At 37.9% G+C, this 15507-nt stretch overlaps 1 protein-coding gene across 2 annotated transcripts in view; it reads left to right on the plus strand.

Moving 5' to 3' along the window:
* The window catches only part of vps50 (VPS50 EARP/GARPII complex subunit), a 158481-nt gene that overhangs the window by 42876 nt on the left and 100098 nt on the right, over positions 1–15507 (plus strand). For both annotated transcript variants that reach the window (XM_048610923.1, XM_048610918.1), the window contains 3 exons: positions 6856–6973; positions 7061–7096; positions 11765–11847. In XM_048610923.1, coding sequence (XP_048466880.1) covers positions 6856–6973; positions 7061–7096; positions 11765–11847 — 237 coding nt within the window. The remainder of the gene's footprint in view (positions 1–6855; positions 6974–7060; positions 7097–11764; positions 11848–15507) is intronic.

A 15507-nucleotide genomic window follows, 5' to 3' on the forward strand; every position in this document is an offset into this window, starting at 1 on the left:
TTGCTGGAAAAGCTCAGCAGGTCTGGCAGCATCTGTGAAGGAAAAAATAGAGTTAACGTTTCAGGTCCGGTGAACCTTCTTCTGAGGAAGGGTCACCAGACTCGAAACGTTAACTCTGTTTTTTCCTTCACAGATGCTGCCAGACCTGCTGAGCTTTTCCAGTAACTTTATTTTTGTTCCTGATTTACAGCATCTGCAGTTCTTTCAGTTTTCATTCCATACCCTAACTACTTGCTGTGAGAAAAAGTTCTTCACGCATCTTATTAACTCCTTCTTTTCTGATTCATTTTAAATTTATGCCCCTCATTCTTGTTTCTTTTGTGAGTGGGAGCAGTTTCTCCCTATCCACAGTACCTAGCCAGCTCATGCTTTTGAAAACCTCTGCTAAGTCTCCTCTTGGCCATCGTCTCTTCAAAGAGTACAATCTCAACTTCTTCAATCTATCTCCACAACTGAAATTTTTCATCACTGGAACCAATCATGTAAATCACTTCCGCAGTCTATCCAATGTGTCCACATTTTTCTTATAATGTAGTGCTCAGTGTACAGTACTCCAGCTGACGTCTTATATAAGTTCAACATTCCCTCTTTGCTCTTAAATTCCATGTTCCTATTAACAAATCTGAGGATGCTGTATCTTTTGTTAACTTGTCCTGCCAGTTCAATGAACTGTATACATATACATGCAGGTCTCTTTCTGCTCCTCCATTCCCTGTAGAATTATACCACCCATTTTATTTGCTTTTCTATGTTCTTCCTAACCAAATGTATCACCTCATACTTCTCTGCATTGGAACTTATCTGCCACTTAACAACCCACTCCACCAAATTGTCCATATCCTCCTCTCTGTTACAATACTTCTGTTTTTCTTAATCTGCAAACTTGGAAATTGTCTCCTGCACACCAAGATTCAGATCAGTAATATATCATGAAAAGCAAGGGTCCTAATATCATCTTTTGAAGGACATGACTATAAACCTTACTGCAGCCCGAAAAATATCCATTGACTGTTGGTCTCTGTCCCCTATCACTCAGCCAATGTTATGTCTATGTTGCTACGTCTCTTTTATTCCATGGTCTGTAACTTTCCTTAGAAGTCTGTTGTGCAGTACTGTATCGAACATTGCTAAGTTCATGTATACATCAACTGTCCTATGTCCGTTGAACCTCTCTGTTACCTCCTCAGAGTAACTCCAAGTCAGTCCAGGATGATTTCTCCTTCGGCAATCCATGCTGACTCTTGCTAACCAGCCTATCTTTTCCATGAGACTACTAATTCTATCTTGTAAAATTGTTTCCAGAACCTCCCCACCACTGATTTTCAACTGATTGGGCCAATTGCTGGGCTATTTCTAACAGCCTTGGCCACAATGTTAACAATTCTCCATTCTTCTGAAAGACTGCAAAATTATGGCCAGTGCTCCTGCTTTTTGCACACTCACTGCATTCAATATCCTTGAATTCATCTTATCCAGAATTGGCATCTTGTCAACTTTAAGTACCAACAGTATTTCCAGCACTGCATCCTTATTTATTTTGAACCCTTCTAGTGACAGAGTTGTCTGTTTTGTCATTCTCTACTGTTATCCTGAACTTCACAGTACAATGATCACAGCCTTCGAGATGTATCCCCCCCACTGAATCTTGTTCAACTTGGCCCACGTTATTTCCAAGAAGAGGTCCAACAGTGCATCCTTTCTTGTTGGACTGGATCCATACTGCTGTAAGAAACTCTCTTGAATGCATTTGATGAGCAGTTACCTTTGCTCCCTGCACTGCCAGTTTCCTAGTCTATGTTTGGGCAATTGAAATTCCCCATTGTAACTACGTTATAATGTTGACATCTCTGTAATTTCCCTAAAGATTTGTTCTTCTAATCCTTTCCATTAGTTGGTCTATAGGTTACATCTAGCAAGGTAGTTAGTCATGGAGTAATAGAGATCTACAGCACAGAAAAAGTGACCATTTAGCCCATCCCACTTGTGCCAATCGAAAACGACTACAGAACTATTCTAATCCAATTTTCTAGCACTTGGCTGATAGCCTTATATTTCTTGGCATTGCAAGTGCACACCTAAATACTACTAAAATGTTATGAGGGTTTCTTCCTTCACCACCCTTAGGGACAGTGAGTTTCAGATTCCCACCACGCTATGGATGAAAAAAGTTTTTTTTTTTTCTCAAGCCACCTCTAAATTATTTCCCCCCCACATTCAACCTATGCCCACTCATCGTTAATCCTTCCATCCAGGGGAAATATTTCTTCTTGACCACCTTATCTATGCCCCTCAATTTTATACAACTCAAGCATGTCTGCTCTCTGTTTCACAGAAAACAATCCCAGTCTGTCTAATCTCTGTTCATCACTAAAAGATTTCAGTATCTGGGCAGAGCTAGCATGGATTCATGTCATGTAGGTCACACTTGACAAACCTCATTGAATTTGTTTGATGAGGTGACTGAGGTAGTGGACAGGGAAATGTCTATGGATATTGTTTATATGGACTTCTAGAAGGCATTCTTTTTATTTAAAGAAACTGTTAATTAAGACAGAAGCCCACGGAACTGAGGGCAAATTACTGACATGGCTTGGAAATTGGTTGAGTGGCAGCTAACGGAAAGTAGGGATAATGGACGTGTACTTAAATTGGCAGGATATGACTAGGGGTGTCCCACAAGGATCTGTGTTAGGGTCTCAAGTACTCATTATTTATTGACAACTTTAGATGATAACATAGAAAGCCATGTATCCAAATTTGTTGTTGATAGAATTTTATGTGGCATTATAAGACAATGTTACAAAGGGATATTGATAGATTGAGTGAATGGGAAAAACCGTGGCAGATGGAGTTCATTGTAAGCAATTGTGAAGTTATCCAGTTTGATCTGAAAAAGGATAGATCAGAGTACTTTCTAGATAGTATGCAGTTCAATTTAGTGGATGTCCAAAGAGACTTGGGGGAGTTCAGGTTCATAGATCTTGAAGATTCCATGATCAGGTGCAGAAAATAATCAAGAAAGCTAACGGAAGACCAGCCTTTACATCAAGGGAACTGGATTACATGGATGCAGAAGTTATGCTACAGTTATACAAAATCTTGGTTGGACCCTACTTGGAGTACTGTGAACAGATATGGGCATCATTCCTTAGAAAGGATACATTGAGGTTGAAGGGAGTACAGTGTAGGTTTACAAGAATGATACTTGGACTTCAAAAGTTAAGTTATGAGGAGAGATTACGTAAATTAAGCCTGTTTAATCTAGAATTTAGAAGGTTAAGGGGTGATCTGATTCAAGTCTTTAAGCTATTATTGGGCAAAGGTAGGGCAGATAAAGATCTGAGAGCTCAGAGGGCATAGCCTCAGAATTAGGATCAGACTGTTCAGGAGAGATGTTAGGAAACACTTCTACACACAAAGGGCGGTAGATTTTGGAACTCTCTTCCACAAACAGCAGTGGATGCTGTGTCAGTTGCTAATTTTACATCTGAGATAAATTTGAATTAAACAAAGGTATTAAGGGATATGATCTAAAGGCATATATATGGAGTTAGACCACAAAGCAGCCATTACCTCATTGAATGATAGAACGGTCTTGAGGGACAGAATGGTGCTCTCCAGTCCAGAACAATAATATGGTAAATCTCCTCTGCAACCTCTCCAGTGCAATCACATCTGTCCTGTAATGTTGATTCCAGAAACGCGCACAATACTGTAGCTGTGGCCTAACTTTTATACTGTTCCAGCATAACCTCCCTGCTCTTAAACCTTATGCCTTGGTTGATTCAGGCAAGTATCCCACATGCCACCTTTTGATTCATGTCATGTAGGTCACACTTGAAAACCTCATTGAATTTGTTTGACAAGGTGACTGAGGTGACGAGGTGACCGAGGTGACGAGGTGACCTGTCCTGTTACGTTAAGGCACCGGTGTACACGCACACCAAGATCTCGCTGATCCTTGGTGCTTCCTCCTGTTAGTCATGTATTCCCTTGCCTTGTTTGGCCTGTCCAAATGCATCATCTCATATTTATCTGGTGGTAAATGGAATGGACGTCGAAGTCAACCATGTTGAACTCATTGTCCTCATCTACACACCTAGACACCTCCCTGGAAAATTCAATGAAGTTGATCAGATATGACCTTCCCTTGACAAAACATGCTGACTTGTACCCTTTTGTTCCTCAAAATTGTTCCTTCTTAGCTTACACAGTGAAAGTGAACATAGTCACATAGGCTATTCTTTCATTAGATTGGGAGAGAGATGATTTAAGATTTGCCCATGCCTGGTACAGGATTTGAACTTGTGTTGTTGTCTTCAGTCTGTATCATAAACCAGCCATCCTGTCAATGGAACTAATCAATATTTAATGACTTAGTAAGCAGTGATTTCTAAAGTTGCACATCCTCAGAGGAAAAAGAAAATACACCTTGTTTCTGCCCTACCCAGGTGACCCCTAATCTTTAAACAGTGTGCCCTGGTTCTGGACATCTTCATAGAAGGAAGCATCCTTTCCAAATCCAATGTAGCAAGCCCATTAAAGATCTTTTATATTTGAGTCGTCACCCCTCACTGTTATAAAGTCGAATGGAGATAAGCCAGTCTTTTCAACCTTTACTCATACAACAACCAACTCGTTCCTGGTATCAATCTGGTAAATGTGTTCTGAACCTTATATTCCTCACTTCCTACCCATTTACAAAATAAATCAATAATTTATGCTTTCGTAACAAGTAGCAAATGTAATTCCCAAATTGTGGAATATATGGTCATGTGGTATCATTGTGTGAAGCCAAATGTTTTAGGGCAAAAGTTTTTTAAAACAGTTTGTATTTCAGAAATGCAGTGTTCCATGTTGGAATTTCCTCCAGGTTTGCAATTCTGATTGAACTGTTTTTCAAAAATAAAATCCGACAAAAAACATTTGTTCTTGTAGGAATAATAAATTTTGTGCTATTGAAAAGTCATCAACTCGCTCAAACTTGAACTCTTTCTCTTTGCAGATCCTGCCCAAACTGTTGAGTCTTTGCAAGGGTTTTCTTCAATATTATTTTGCACAATTTGCTCTGTAGTTGTGCTAAAATTTTGACTCTGAAAAAGAATTTGCTACTGACGTTGTGGAAATTATTAATAAATTGGATTATAAGTTAATACTTAGCATTTTTCAGTTTGTACATACTTGATGCAAACATTCACTAATCACTTTAATTGCTTTTTACTGTAGTAGTTTTGTGTACAAAGTCTACTTACAATAGGAAAGTATTCAGAAGGGATGTCATTATTTTTGTGTGCGTTGGAAAGTAAACTTAAGAGCAAAGAAAGAAGATAATATTTTGGTATAGCTGCATAGAGTTTATTCTTTGCATATGGATAGATTAAGTAAAATCAGCTCCCTGATCATAACAACTTCAGGTGAAACACCTTATGTGTTTCCAAAGATGGCTGCTCTACTCACGTCATAATCTGATAATTCAATGCCTAACATCTTATTGAGATGGTCTAAGAGCCTTGAACAGAATGATTAAAATGCTAAAACTACATGCCCGCATGTTGCCTGATATTCAGTACTTGTTACAAGTGAGTAAGTGAATTTTTCTTGAAAGAACAAAGTGACATGCATGTTGGGAAATTAAAGTCCACATGACATCTTTGTTTCAAGATACCATAGATTTGGATTTGTGGATCATTGGTCGTGCAAATCGGGTTAACAAGGCCACAAAAATAAGAAAGAAAAACTTTCTTGATTGGTAGAATTGTAGAAGTAGAGAAGTTATGTATGATTTGCAGGAATTTTGATTAAGCTACACTTATGGTTTTGTGCACAGTTTTGGTCAGTGTTTGAAACAACATACTGTAGTGCTGGAGAAGATGTAAAAACATAGAGATTTGATAGTACAGAGATGTTACAACAAATCAGAAGAGATAGAACATGTTCATTTTAGAAACTAGAAACCAATCAGATGATCTAATATTATGAAGATAGATAGAGATGATGGGATGAGGACTAGGGGCATAAATACAAGAGTCACTCATGAATGCAAGAAGGAACTCGGGATGATCACCTTGACCCAGAGAGTGGAAGCTTCTACATAGCGGTGAATTAGGTAAATTGATTTTAGTAAAGGATGAGAAGGATAGAAGGATATGCTGGGAACAACAAGTGTGGAGCATGAGATGAGCATCCTCATTGAGAGCACAGATCAGTTGGTCTGAATGGCCTGTTGCTGTGTTGTTCTTTTTTTTTGCAAAAGCACCTTGATATTGGAGATGATTTATTGACAGCAAGAATGAAAAGGTATTTGCAGAGTTAGAAAAACAAGTAATTTCATTTACCTGTAACAAAAGCTGATTATTTACTATTTAATGAAACTGTCTAACTCTGTTGTATGGATGCTGTCCATCTGATTTTTGGTGTGGCTTCCCTGGTGTAGAGAGTGCTGTGTATTTGTCATTTGATTTTTTTGGTTTAAGAATGCACCCACTTCTGATGTGTGGTCTTTCACCTCTGCACCTCTTGTAGTTGCTTTTTCAGCCAGTTAGATTTCTGTGGAATTTTCTTGCTAAACTCATCTCCCTTTTGCCTTTGATCTCCTTTTCATACCTGGTCTTAAAACTGCTTCTTTGATCAATCATTTGTTTGGTCTAAATCCTTCCTTTTCTGGCCCAAAATTCCTTTATCTAATGTCTCTGTACAGCATTATGGGATATTTTACCATGTTAAAGATGCAATATAGGTTGAATGTCATATGAAAATGAACCTCTTATTATGAAGATAACAACTAACATTTTTGATTGCATTTCATTACCATATTTAATTGCTTGAAATAGGCTTGATGATGTTTTATTTTGTCAGGCAGCTAAATATTGCCAAGGAAGGCTTTACACAAGCTAGCCTGGGATTGCTTGCGAATCAAAGAAAGAGACAGCTGTTGATTGGACTACTGAAGTCTTTACGCACAATTAAAACACTGGTATATATTTTTTACACATTTAAACTTTATTTTTATTTTAGTTTGTGCGAAATATTTCTAACAAAGCACTTGTTTTGTTCTTTACAGCAAAGGACGGATGTGCGATTAAGTGAGATGTTGGAGGTAAGCAATCATGATTTACATTCTGATAACACTAGAAAAACAGTAGTGACTGGTCACTGTATTTTCAGATCATAAATTTTAAGTGTGAAGCAAAATGTGAAAAATTATTTTCCTTCACAATTTTTTGGATCAGTATCATATTTGGAAAGTTGCATCCTATTGAACTAATATAGTATGTTAAACTTTGCAATATCATGAATGGAGATCGAAGAAACAGTATTTTTACTTCCATTCATGATTGTCACATGTCATAGCTGTTTGATCTGTTTTCAGTTTTGTTGCCTTGGCTTTGCTAAGTAATTTTGGCTAAGTTTATTTGGACAAGTTCAGTTCAGGCTGTAGTTAAGCTGACTTGAATAAAAGGTTCAAATATTTTGCAACAGGCAGCTTTGAGAAGGCCATCAGATCGCAACTGTTGCAGTGTTTGGAAGTTGTGATCCTCTATAACTTGCTCTAACAGGTGATGTTGGTACCTGGACCAGACTGACTGACTGCCTGCCTGCTTTGGAAGAATCACGGCGATCTCTTGCTAAGCGATTCTCCTCACAATTGTCTTATAATTTCTGTATTTTTTTTGCTTGAACATTAATTCTGTCAAGTATCAACATTTGTATGTTGAATTATATATTTTCTATGTTTTACAACTATGGTGTTTCTCTGTTGATAGATCTAACTAATAATTGTGATCCTGATATATGCCACATTATATTGTATGCATAGTTTGAGAAGTTCTTGAAATCTTACAACGTGACTTGAGAGAAGCACACATTCCTTTCTGTTTTTCATTCCTTTTTGGACACCTTGCACTCTTATGGCATCAAATTGCTTTTCTCTTTTGGGTTGTCCTTTGTACTTTGACTACTGCTTTGTGTTCTTCTTTCCTTTCTTAACTCTCAAGTATGTTTTCTTGCCTCCAGAAGATGAAAAATGTTTAAGTTTACCAATTGGATTGAAGGTCAGTGAAAAAGAAAATCTGGAATAAAGCTACTGATTTGTTTTAACGCATTTTAAATTACTGGTCGAAGAAATTTATACCTCCCATCATTTTACAACAGAAGAGTCCCCCATTCGGCCAAACACACCTCTCTCAAATTCACTGAAACCAATTTATCCATTTTCTGTCAAGAGGAAGGCTTGCATTGCAGATTAAGAACTGTCTATGCCTCATCCCAGAGGTTAAATGGAAAGTCATTAAGCATTTTATAGGATGGCGTGACTTGCAATTCTGTTGTGTAGGGTTGTTTTTTTTCCCTGGAGACAATGTATCCTGGTGGCATCTTGTAAAACAATAGTTGGCATTCCTATTCAGTCAGGAGCTACAGGATGTGTTGAGCATCTGACTGACTTTGACTTGTGAGAAACTGGTGTAAGGGTCACTGCAAAGTCCAGTCACATCATTATAGAAGTGATTTTCGTTTGGCTATTTAATGTATTTTAAAGTCTTAAGTAGATGCTTTTGAAAGTTGGTTTTTGATTTGCTCATAGTCTGAGGATTCAGATTTTTGTCAACTACAGTTGAAAAGTTATTTGGGGAATTAAAAGTTTTATAAGAGCTCGATATTTATTCTTCATTTTTGCGAGAGAGACAACTGCATGTTTTCCCAATCTAGGGTGTCCAAACCAAAGGACAACTGCAACAGTCTCATTTTAAAGAGATGAATGCCATCACCTAGCTAAAAGTTCTTACGAAATGTTTCCACATTACAATTTTAACAAGCTGCAAATCAGCCCATGCTTATCATGGCCAGTTAATATTAATATGAGATGTTGCTATGGATAGCAGTTGGATTGATTTACCTTACTCTGTTTTTTTCATGTAAGTGTAGGCAGCAGAATTTATTTTCTTTGGTTTAGACTGGATTCATAGAATGATATAGCATGGCCTGTTGTGCATGCTCCGGCTCTTTGATTGGGCTGCCCAGTGTATCCGGCCTTTCTGTTCTCGATTCACAAAGCAGTAAAGTATTTTTTCTTCAAGTATTTATCCGTTTTACTTTTGAATATTACTATTGCACCTGCTTCCTCCAGCTTTTCAGATTGTGCATTCCAAATTGAATAACTATAATAAAAAATAGTTTCTTTGTACCACCTCTGTTTCTTTTGCCTGTATCCACGATCACTGTACTATATGATGGAGGGGATGGGGACTGGAGGGAGAGAATGGTTTTTATTTCAGAAAATTTACAGTAATTAAAAGATACTGGTCCAAGTGTGTTATAGACCGATTTAAAGACTCCTTTTAAAGAAAGCATTCTGCTGTGTTGATTATTCAACAAAAAAATGCATGTGAAATTCTTGGAATCATTTAAGAAGCAGTATGATGCTCTGGAGTACTGATGGTGTTTCTGGATATTTGAGCTGAAATGACATCCATAACGAGTTGAAAGAAATAGTATGTGGAAACTGGAAATATACATTTACATTTACGACCATGATATTGAGATTTCCTTTGTTCATTCAGGAGATGTGTGTGTTGCTGCTGGGCCAGTGGTTATTACCCATCATAATCGTCCTTCGGAATGTTTTCAAGTGTTTCTGCATTTTGAAGTGGGAATGTGGTGACATAGTAGTAATGTCACTAAACGTGTAATCCTAGGCTATGTTCTGGGAAGCATAGGTTCAAATCCTACCTTGACAGATGCTGAAGTTTGAAATAATTTTTAAAAAATCTAGAATTAAATTCTCACCTGATGGCAACCATGTTGATTGTCATGAAAAAACCCATCTGGTTCATTAACACCGTTTAGGGAAGGAAATCTGCATCCTCATTTGGTTTGGCCGCCTTGTGACCCCATTCCATGAGTTAATTTTTATAACATAAAAAGTAAATCAATACACTTAGGAATTCATGCATGTTGTTAAACCGCTGCAGTCCAGATGGTAAAGGAATTCCCACACTTGGCTGTTCCAAGATATTGACCTGGTGACAATGAAGAAGCAACAATATTTTTTCCAATTCAGATTGTGGGAATCCTGAAAATGGAGGTATTGCCATGCATCTACTGCTCTTGTTCAACTACATGGTAGAAATCTTGGGTTTGTGTGCTGTTGAAAAAGCCTCAATAAGTCACTAGAGTGTACCTTGTAAGTGACACACACTGTAGCCACAGATGCTGATAATCGAATGCATAAATTCTTAATTTTGTGAATGAGGCACCAGTCAAGCAGACTATTTTGTCCTGTGCACATCATTAAGTATCTGGTGACTTCCTACAGAAAATGATAAATCCAATTATGATAGTATCGGTTCCAGAGAAACAGAATTAGATCATTAATTTCTTAAAAATGGTTCCATGGCTCACTTAGATCATAGCAAATTGGCAGCTGAGTTCTTTTTGGTCACCATTAATCCATAATTAAAGAAAGATGTTGACTGAGGCATAGCAACAGCCATAGAATAGTTACAGCACAGAAAGAGACCATGCAGCGCATCATGTTTGTGTCAGCTGAATAAATGAGTTGCCCATTCTAATCCCACTTTCTGGCACCTGGGCCACAGCCTTGTAGATTACAGAGATGCAGATCTGAGTTGATTTTAAATAAGTTAAGGGTTTCTGCCTTTGCTGTCAAACTGGACAGTGAATTCCATTCCACCACCCTTTGCGTGAAAACTCTTTTCCTTTTGACCCCTCCATTCCCCATACAGGTCGCATGAAATCTGCACCTGCTGGTAATTGACCTCTCCACTGGGGGAAACAGGTCTTCCCTGTCCACTCTATCCAAGACCCCACATTATTTTGTATACCTCAATTATGTATCCCCTCAGCCTTCGTTATTCCTAGGACAACAGCCCAAGCCTATCCAATTTTTCCTCCTACTTGTAATTCTCAAGCCCTCGCAACATTATTGTAAGTCTCCTCTGTACTCTGTCTAGAGCAATTATCTCCCTCCTGTAATTTGGTGATCAGAACTGTACAAACAATTCCAGCTGTGATCTAACCAGCATGTTGAACAGTCTCTCAGAATTGTTATGGTGTAGAAGGAGGCCATTCAGCCCATTGTTTCTGCAGCAGTTCCATTACCTACTGCCAATCTCTTTCCTTTTTCACCGTGTCCCTGTTGACTGTTTCTGCTGAAAAAATTCATCCAGTGCCCTCATGAATGCTTCAACCACATTTTTGGGCAGTGCATCTCGCACCATAACCGTTGGTGTGTGAAAAATTATTTCCTCACATCACCCTTGCTTTGTTATACATTTTGAAAATTACATCCAAGTATTTGTATTCAGTTCCTCACCCAATGAGAGAAGAGTATCCCCATATTCCTTTACCATCTTGTCAACCTGTCCTGTTATCTTCAGGAGCCTATGGACATCCACTCCGAGGTGTTTCACTTCCTCTGCTCCTCGTATACTCTCCTGTTGGTTGTGTATTCCTATGCTTTGTTGCAAATACAAAACCTCACACTTCAGAGCTCCACTGAGACCCAGATAATGGTTTTCATCCACCTAAATGATCAGGACATGGATACTGGGTTTGGCTTATCGTAGTAAAAGGACAGTGTTCTGTTCTACCATATGCCCTCATTGTCATCTTATTTATTTGTTTTGTATTTATGCCGTGAAGTCTGGGCTTATATTTATTAACAATTTTGGAATTTTTTACAACTGAAAATTTGTTTTATTGGTTTTGTTGAGCTCTGAATGCTTTTGTGGTTGTTGTGTTTAAGGAAGAAGATTATCCTGGAGCAATACAACTCTGTTTGGAATGTCAAAAAGCAGCTAGCACATTCAAACACTACAGCTGTATAAGGTAACATTGATCTATTAAAAAAAACATAAATCAAATAAGAGATTTCTGTTTGTCGTTCAAGGTTTTGTTTTACCAGACTTTGAACTCTTTTTAAATGAAGAGAGAAACTACCAGTAAATCTGGTAAGAATGTTTTGGTGCATAAAAATGCATCCTGACCCCCTGAGACAATCTGTTGGGTGGCTTTCAAATCTTTGTGTGGTTAAACAAGTATGTGCAATACTTCTGTTAACTCCTGGGCCAAACGTTGAAATGTTGATGCTATCATTTTAAAGGAAAGCAGTACTGGAGTTCACGGGGTCAAAACATGTCCTGAAAGCTTTAAGCATAGGATGCAGAAAATAGCATGATGCTTTGAACAATATCTGTTTGTGGGCTGTATTTATATTACAGATGGATATATGATTCATATCTTTGACACTAATTCTAGATAAGAACGAGACATACTAAATGTTAACCAAGATCTCCAAATTGACACACTCTCTTTATCTTGTCATTTGAATCATATCAGAGCAGTTACAACCTTTCTTTGTATAAAAAAAACTTCCATATGTCATTCAGGTTTCACACAATTTTAGTATCTGGTGCAACAGCTTCAGAATTTGCTTTATAAACGGATTTCTTGACTTTTATTCAGCTTTGTTCTGTGTACTTGCTGACTGCTGATATTTGTCAATGGATCAGCCACAGTCATTGGCAAGATTTGTGGGTACAGCTTGACTTGGCAAGTGGACTGTAATGGGGTGCCATGTCCCAGCAGCAGCATCAAGAACAGGGGAAATGTAGAAAAACTGGGGAAAAGCTGTACATTCTGGAGCAATCACTATACGATCACTGAATGTTCAATACATGTTCTCTAATCCTTTTCAATTGTGTTTCATGGATAATATTTTAGATTAAACAACTTATTGATAAAAATCTTAGACTCTTCAGTCTTGGCTCATATTTTGAGTTGAGCGAATTCAGTCCTGGTAAAACCATTTGAATCCTTAATTAAACTTTGGAATGCATAAGACCTGAGGCTTTGAAAAGCTGTCGTTTACCTTTTTATGGTTTAGTTAGTGCAGCCTAGTGTTCTCTTCAACCATAGCTACTTATTGATATTGAGAAGGGCCTCTACTTCAATGAAAATAAGTTGCCAGTGGCACCAGTATATTGAGTGTTCAAGTTCAAGACCCTAAATACCCCATCTATTACCGAATAACTCTGGAGGGAGAGAAAAAAAAGAAGACAAATGAGATGAAGTAATCATGAAAGGGAATGGCAAATCCTTATTCAACAGAGGATGCAAAGGCTGTTCTATCAACTACAGATCAGTTAGTTCAACGTCAGTACTAGGAAAGGTTTTAGAAATAATAATCGGGGAGAAAATTGACAGACTTTTGGAATCATTTGAGTTAATTAATGGGAGCCATCATGGATTCAGGAAAATTAGATGGTGCTTGATTAATCTGATTGTATTTTTTGATCAAGAAACAAGTTGAAGAGAATATGTTGAATACAATATGTATGGATTTTAAATAAGTGACAAAGCATCTCTCAAAAAAGCTGGTAAACATCATTGTAACTCATGGAATTGGAGTATCAGAATCAATATGGATAAATGGCTTAAGGCTCAAACAGCGAGTTATGTTAAATGACTGCATTTCAGACTGAAGGGTGGTGGACGTTGGTGTTCCGAAGGGAGAGTGCTAGGACCACTGTTTTTTAATAGAGAATAAATAACGAACAGTGAGGATGGTGCTAAAACTGCATTAGAGAATAGCTAAGTTACCACAATGGGCAGACAAATAACAGATAGAATTTAATAAAGAAATGTATGAGGTGATAGCTTTTGTAGCAGAAGGTAGAGGAAGTACAGACAATGGCAGGGTGTGTGGGCAGGAATCCCAAACTAGGATTGTGACTACAGTTGAGGTAAAAACCGAAAGAACTGCAGATGCTGAAAATCGGGAACAAAAACAAAATTGCTGGAGAAGCTCAGCAGTTTTGGCAGCATCTGTGAAGGACAAAACAGAGTTAACATTTCAGGTCTGGTGACCCTTCCTCAGAACTTAAACAGTTCTGAGGAAGGGTCACCGGACCCGAAACATTAACTCTGTTTTTTCCTTCACCGATGCTGCCAGAACTACAGTTGAGGTAATGAGTTGTAATTTTGGGCTTGCCAGTTCTGTAACCGTAATGGCTGCCAATGAGCTTTGATCAAGTAGATGCCTACTCTTTCAGGCCTTTGTCACTGTTAATTTTCACAGTACCCAACCCATTCTGTCAGTCCTTACTGAGGAGTTAAAACAATGTTCAAGCCTCAAAGCACTCACATTGGGGAGAAATGTTTGTGGAACGCTGGTTTGGGAAAGGTGAAACCTGGGGGTGCATATTCATCGATCTTTGAATGTGTCAAGACATAAAGAATCATAATTAGCAAAGCATAAGGGATTGTGGGCTTTGTTAATAGAAGTAAAATTGCAAAAGCAGGGGTGTTATTCTGAATTGTTATAAAGCTCCTGTCAGCCCATAAGTAGAGTATTTTGTCCAGTTTTACTCACCACAATGCAAGAGTCCCTAAAAGGCTGCACAGAGGATTTACTGGAATGTTTCCAGGGATTGGGGAGTTTTAATTACAAGTGGACAAGGTTGTTCACCTTAAAGCGAAGGATTTTGAGGGGAGATTTGGTAAAGGTGCACAAGATTATGACAGGTTTAGATAAATGTGAGGCAAGAAATGTTGTTCCCACGAGCCAATGGGAGAAGATCTAAGGAGTATGTTTAAGATTTTGGGCAATGAATACAGAATGTATATGTGGAAGTGCTTTTTCATGTAGTAAGTTATAATTAATTGGAGCTTGCTGCCCACAAAGGTAGTGGAAGCAGAGGTGACCAGTGATTTCAAAAGAAAATTGGATAAGTACATAAACAGAATAAATTTGTTAGGTTACATGTGTAGAACAGAGGAATGAGATTGATTGAGTTTTCCACAGAATACTGACTGGCATTGGCATGATGTGCTGAACTGTCTCCATTTGTGCCATAAATCACACTAACGAATTCCGTGAACTTGAGATAGGCAGCAGTTTGTTTGATAGAAGGTACTATGATATATTGAGTCCAGATTTGTAAGCAAATATTATGGACAGATTGAGATTTAAAACAAATCTGTCTCCCTCTTCTCACCACCTGTCTGTAAGGAGGTTGTGATTTACTTTTTCCTTTAAAAGAATGTGACCTATTTCTCCCATAATTACTGTTGAATAGACTGACTTTTCAAAGATGGATACAACACTGATAAAAGAATTGGGATTTATTTCACTTTCTGCCTCTCTCAGACATGGTGGAAATCTCACAACATGTGTGCACTTTTATAAACATGCAGGGAGGGGTAGAATCAGAACAGGTAAAATGATAATTCTGTTTGCAGTGACTTAAATGCAAATTAGTGAGGGATACTAATTTATCCAATATCCTTGCTTTTAAGATGGAGTGAAAAGTCCAAAGTTGGAGTTAGCGGACTTGAATCTCTTTCATGAGGGTGGGTTGACTGGCAAGCCAGCAAGTGAATTACAAGCAGTTTCTTCTCTTGAAATATCTGTTTTTTAAAGTCTTCTGCAGATTTTTTTCTGAAATGTGACTTCTACTTCGCCATTTTGATGAAAGGAAATTTTTG

This window comes from Rhincodon typus, chromosome 2, assembly GCF_021869965.1.
Source record: "Rhincodon typus isolate 14 chromosome 2, sRhiTyp1.1, whole genome shotgun sequence".
NCBI lineage: Eukaryota > Metazoa > Chordata > Chondrichthyes > Orectolobiformes > Rhincodontidae > Rhincodon > Rhincodon typus.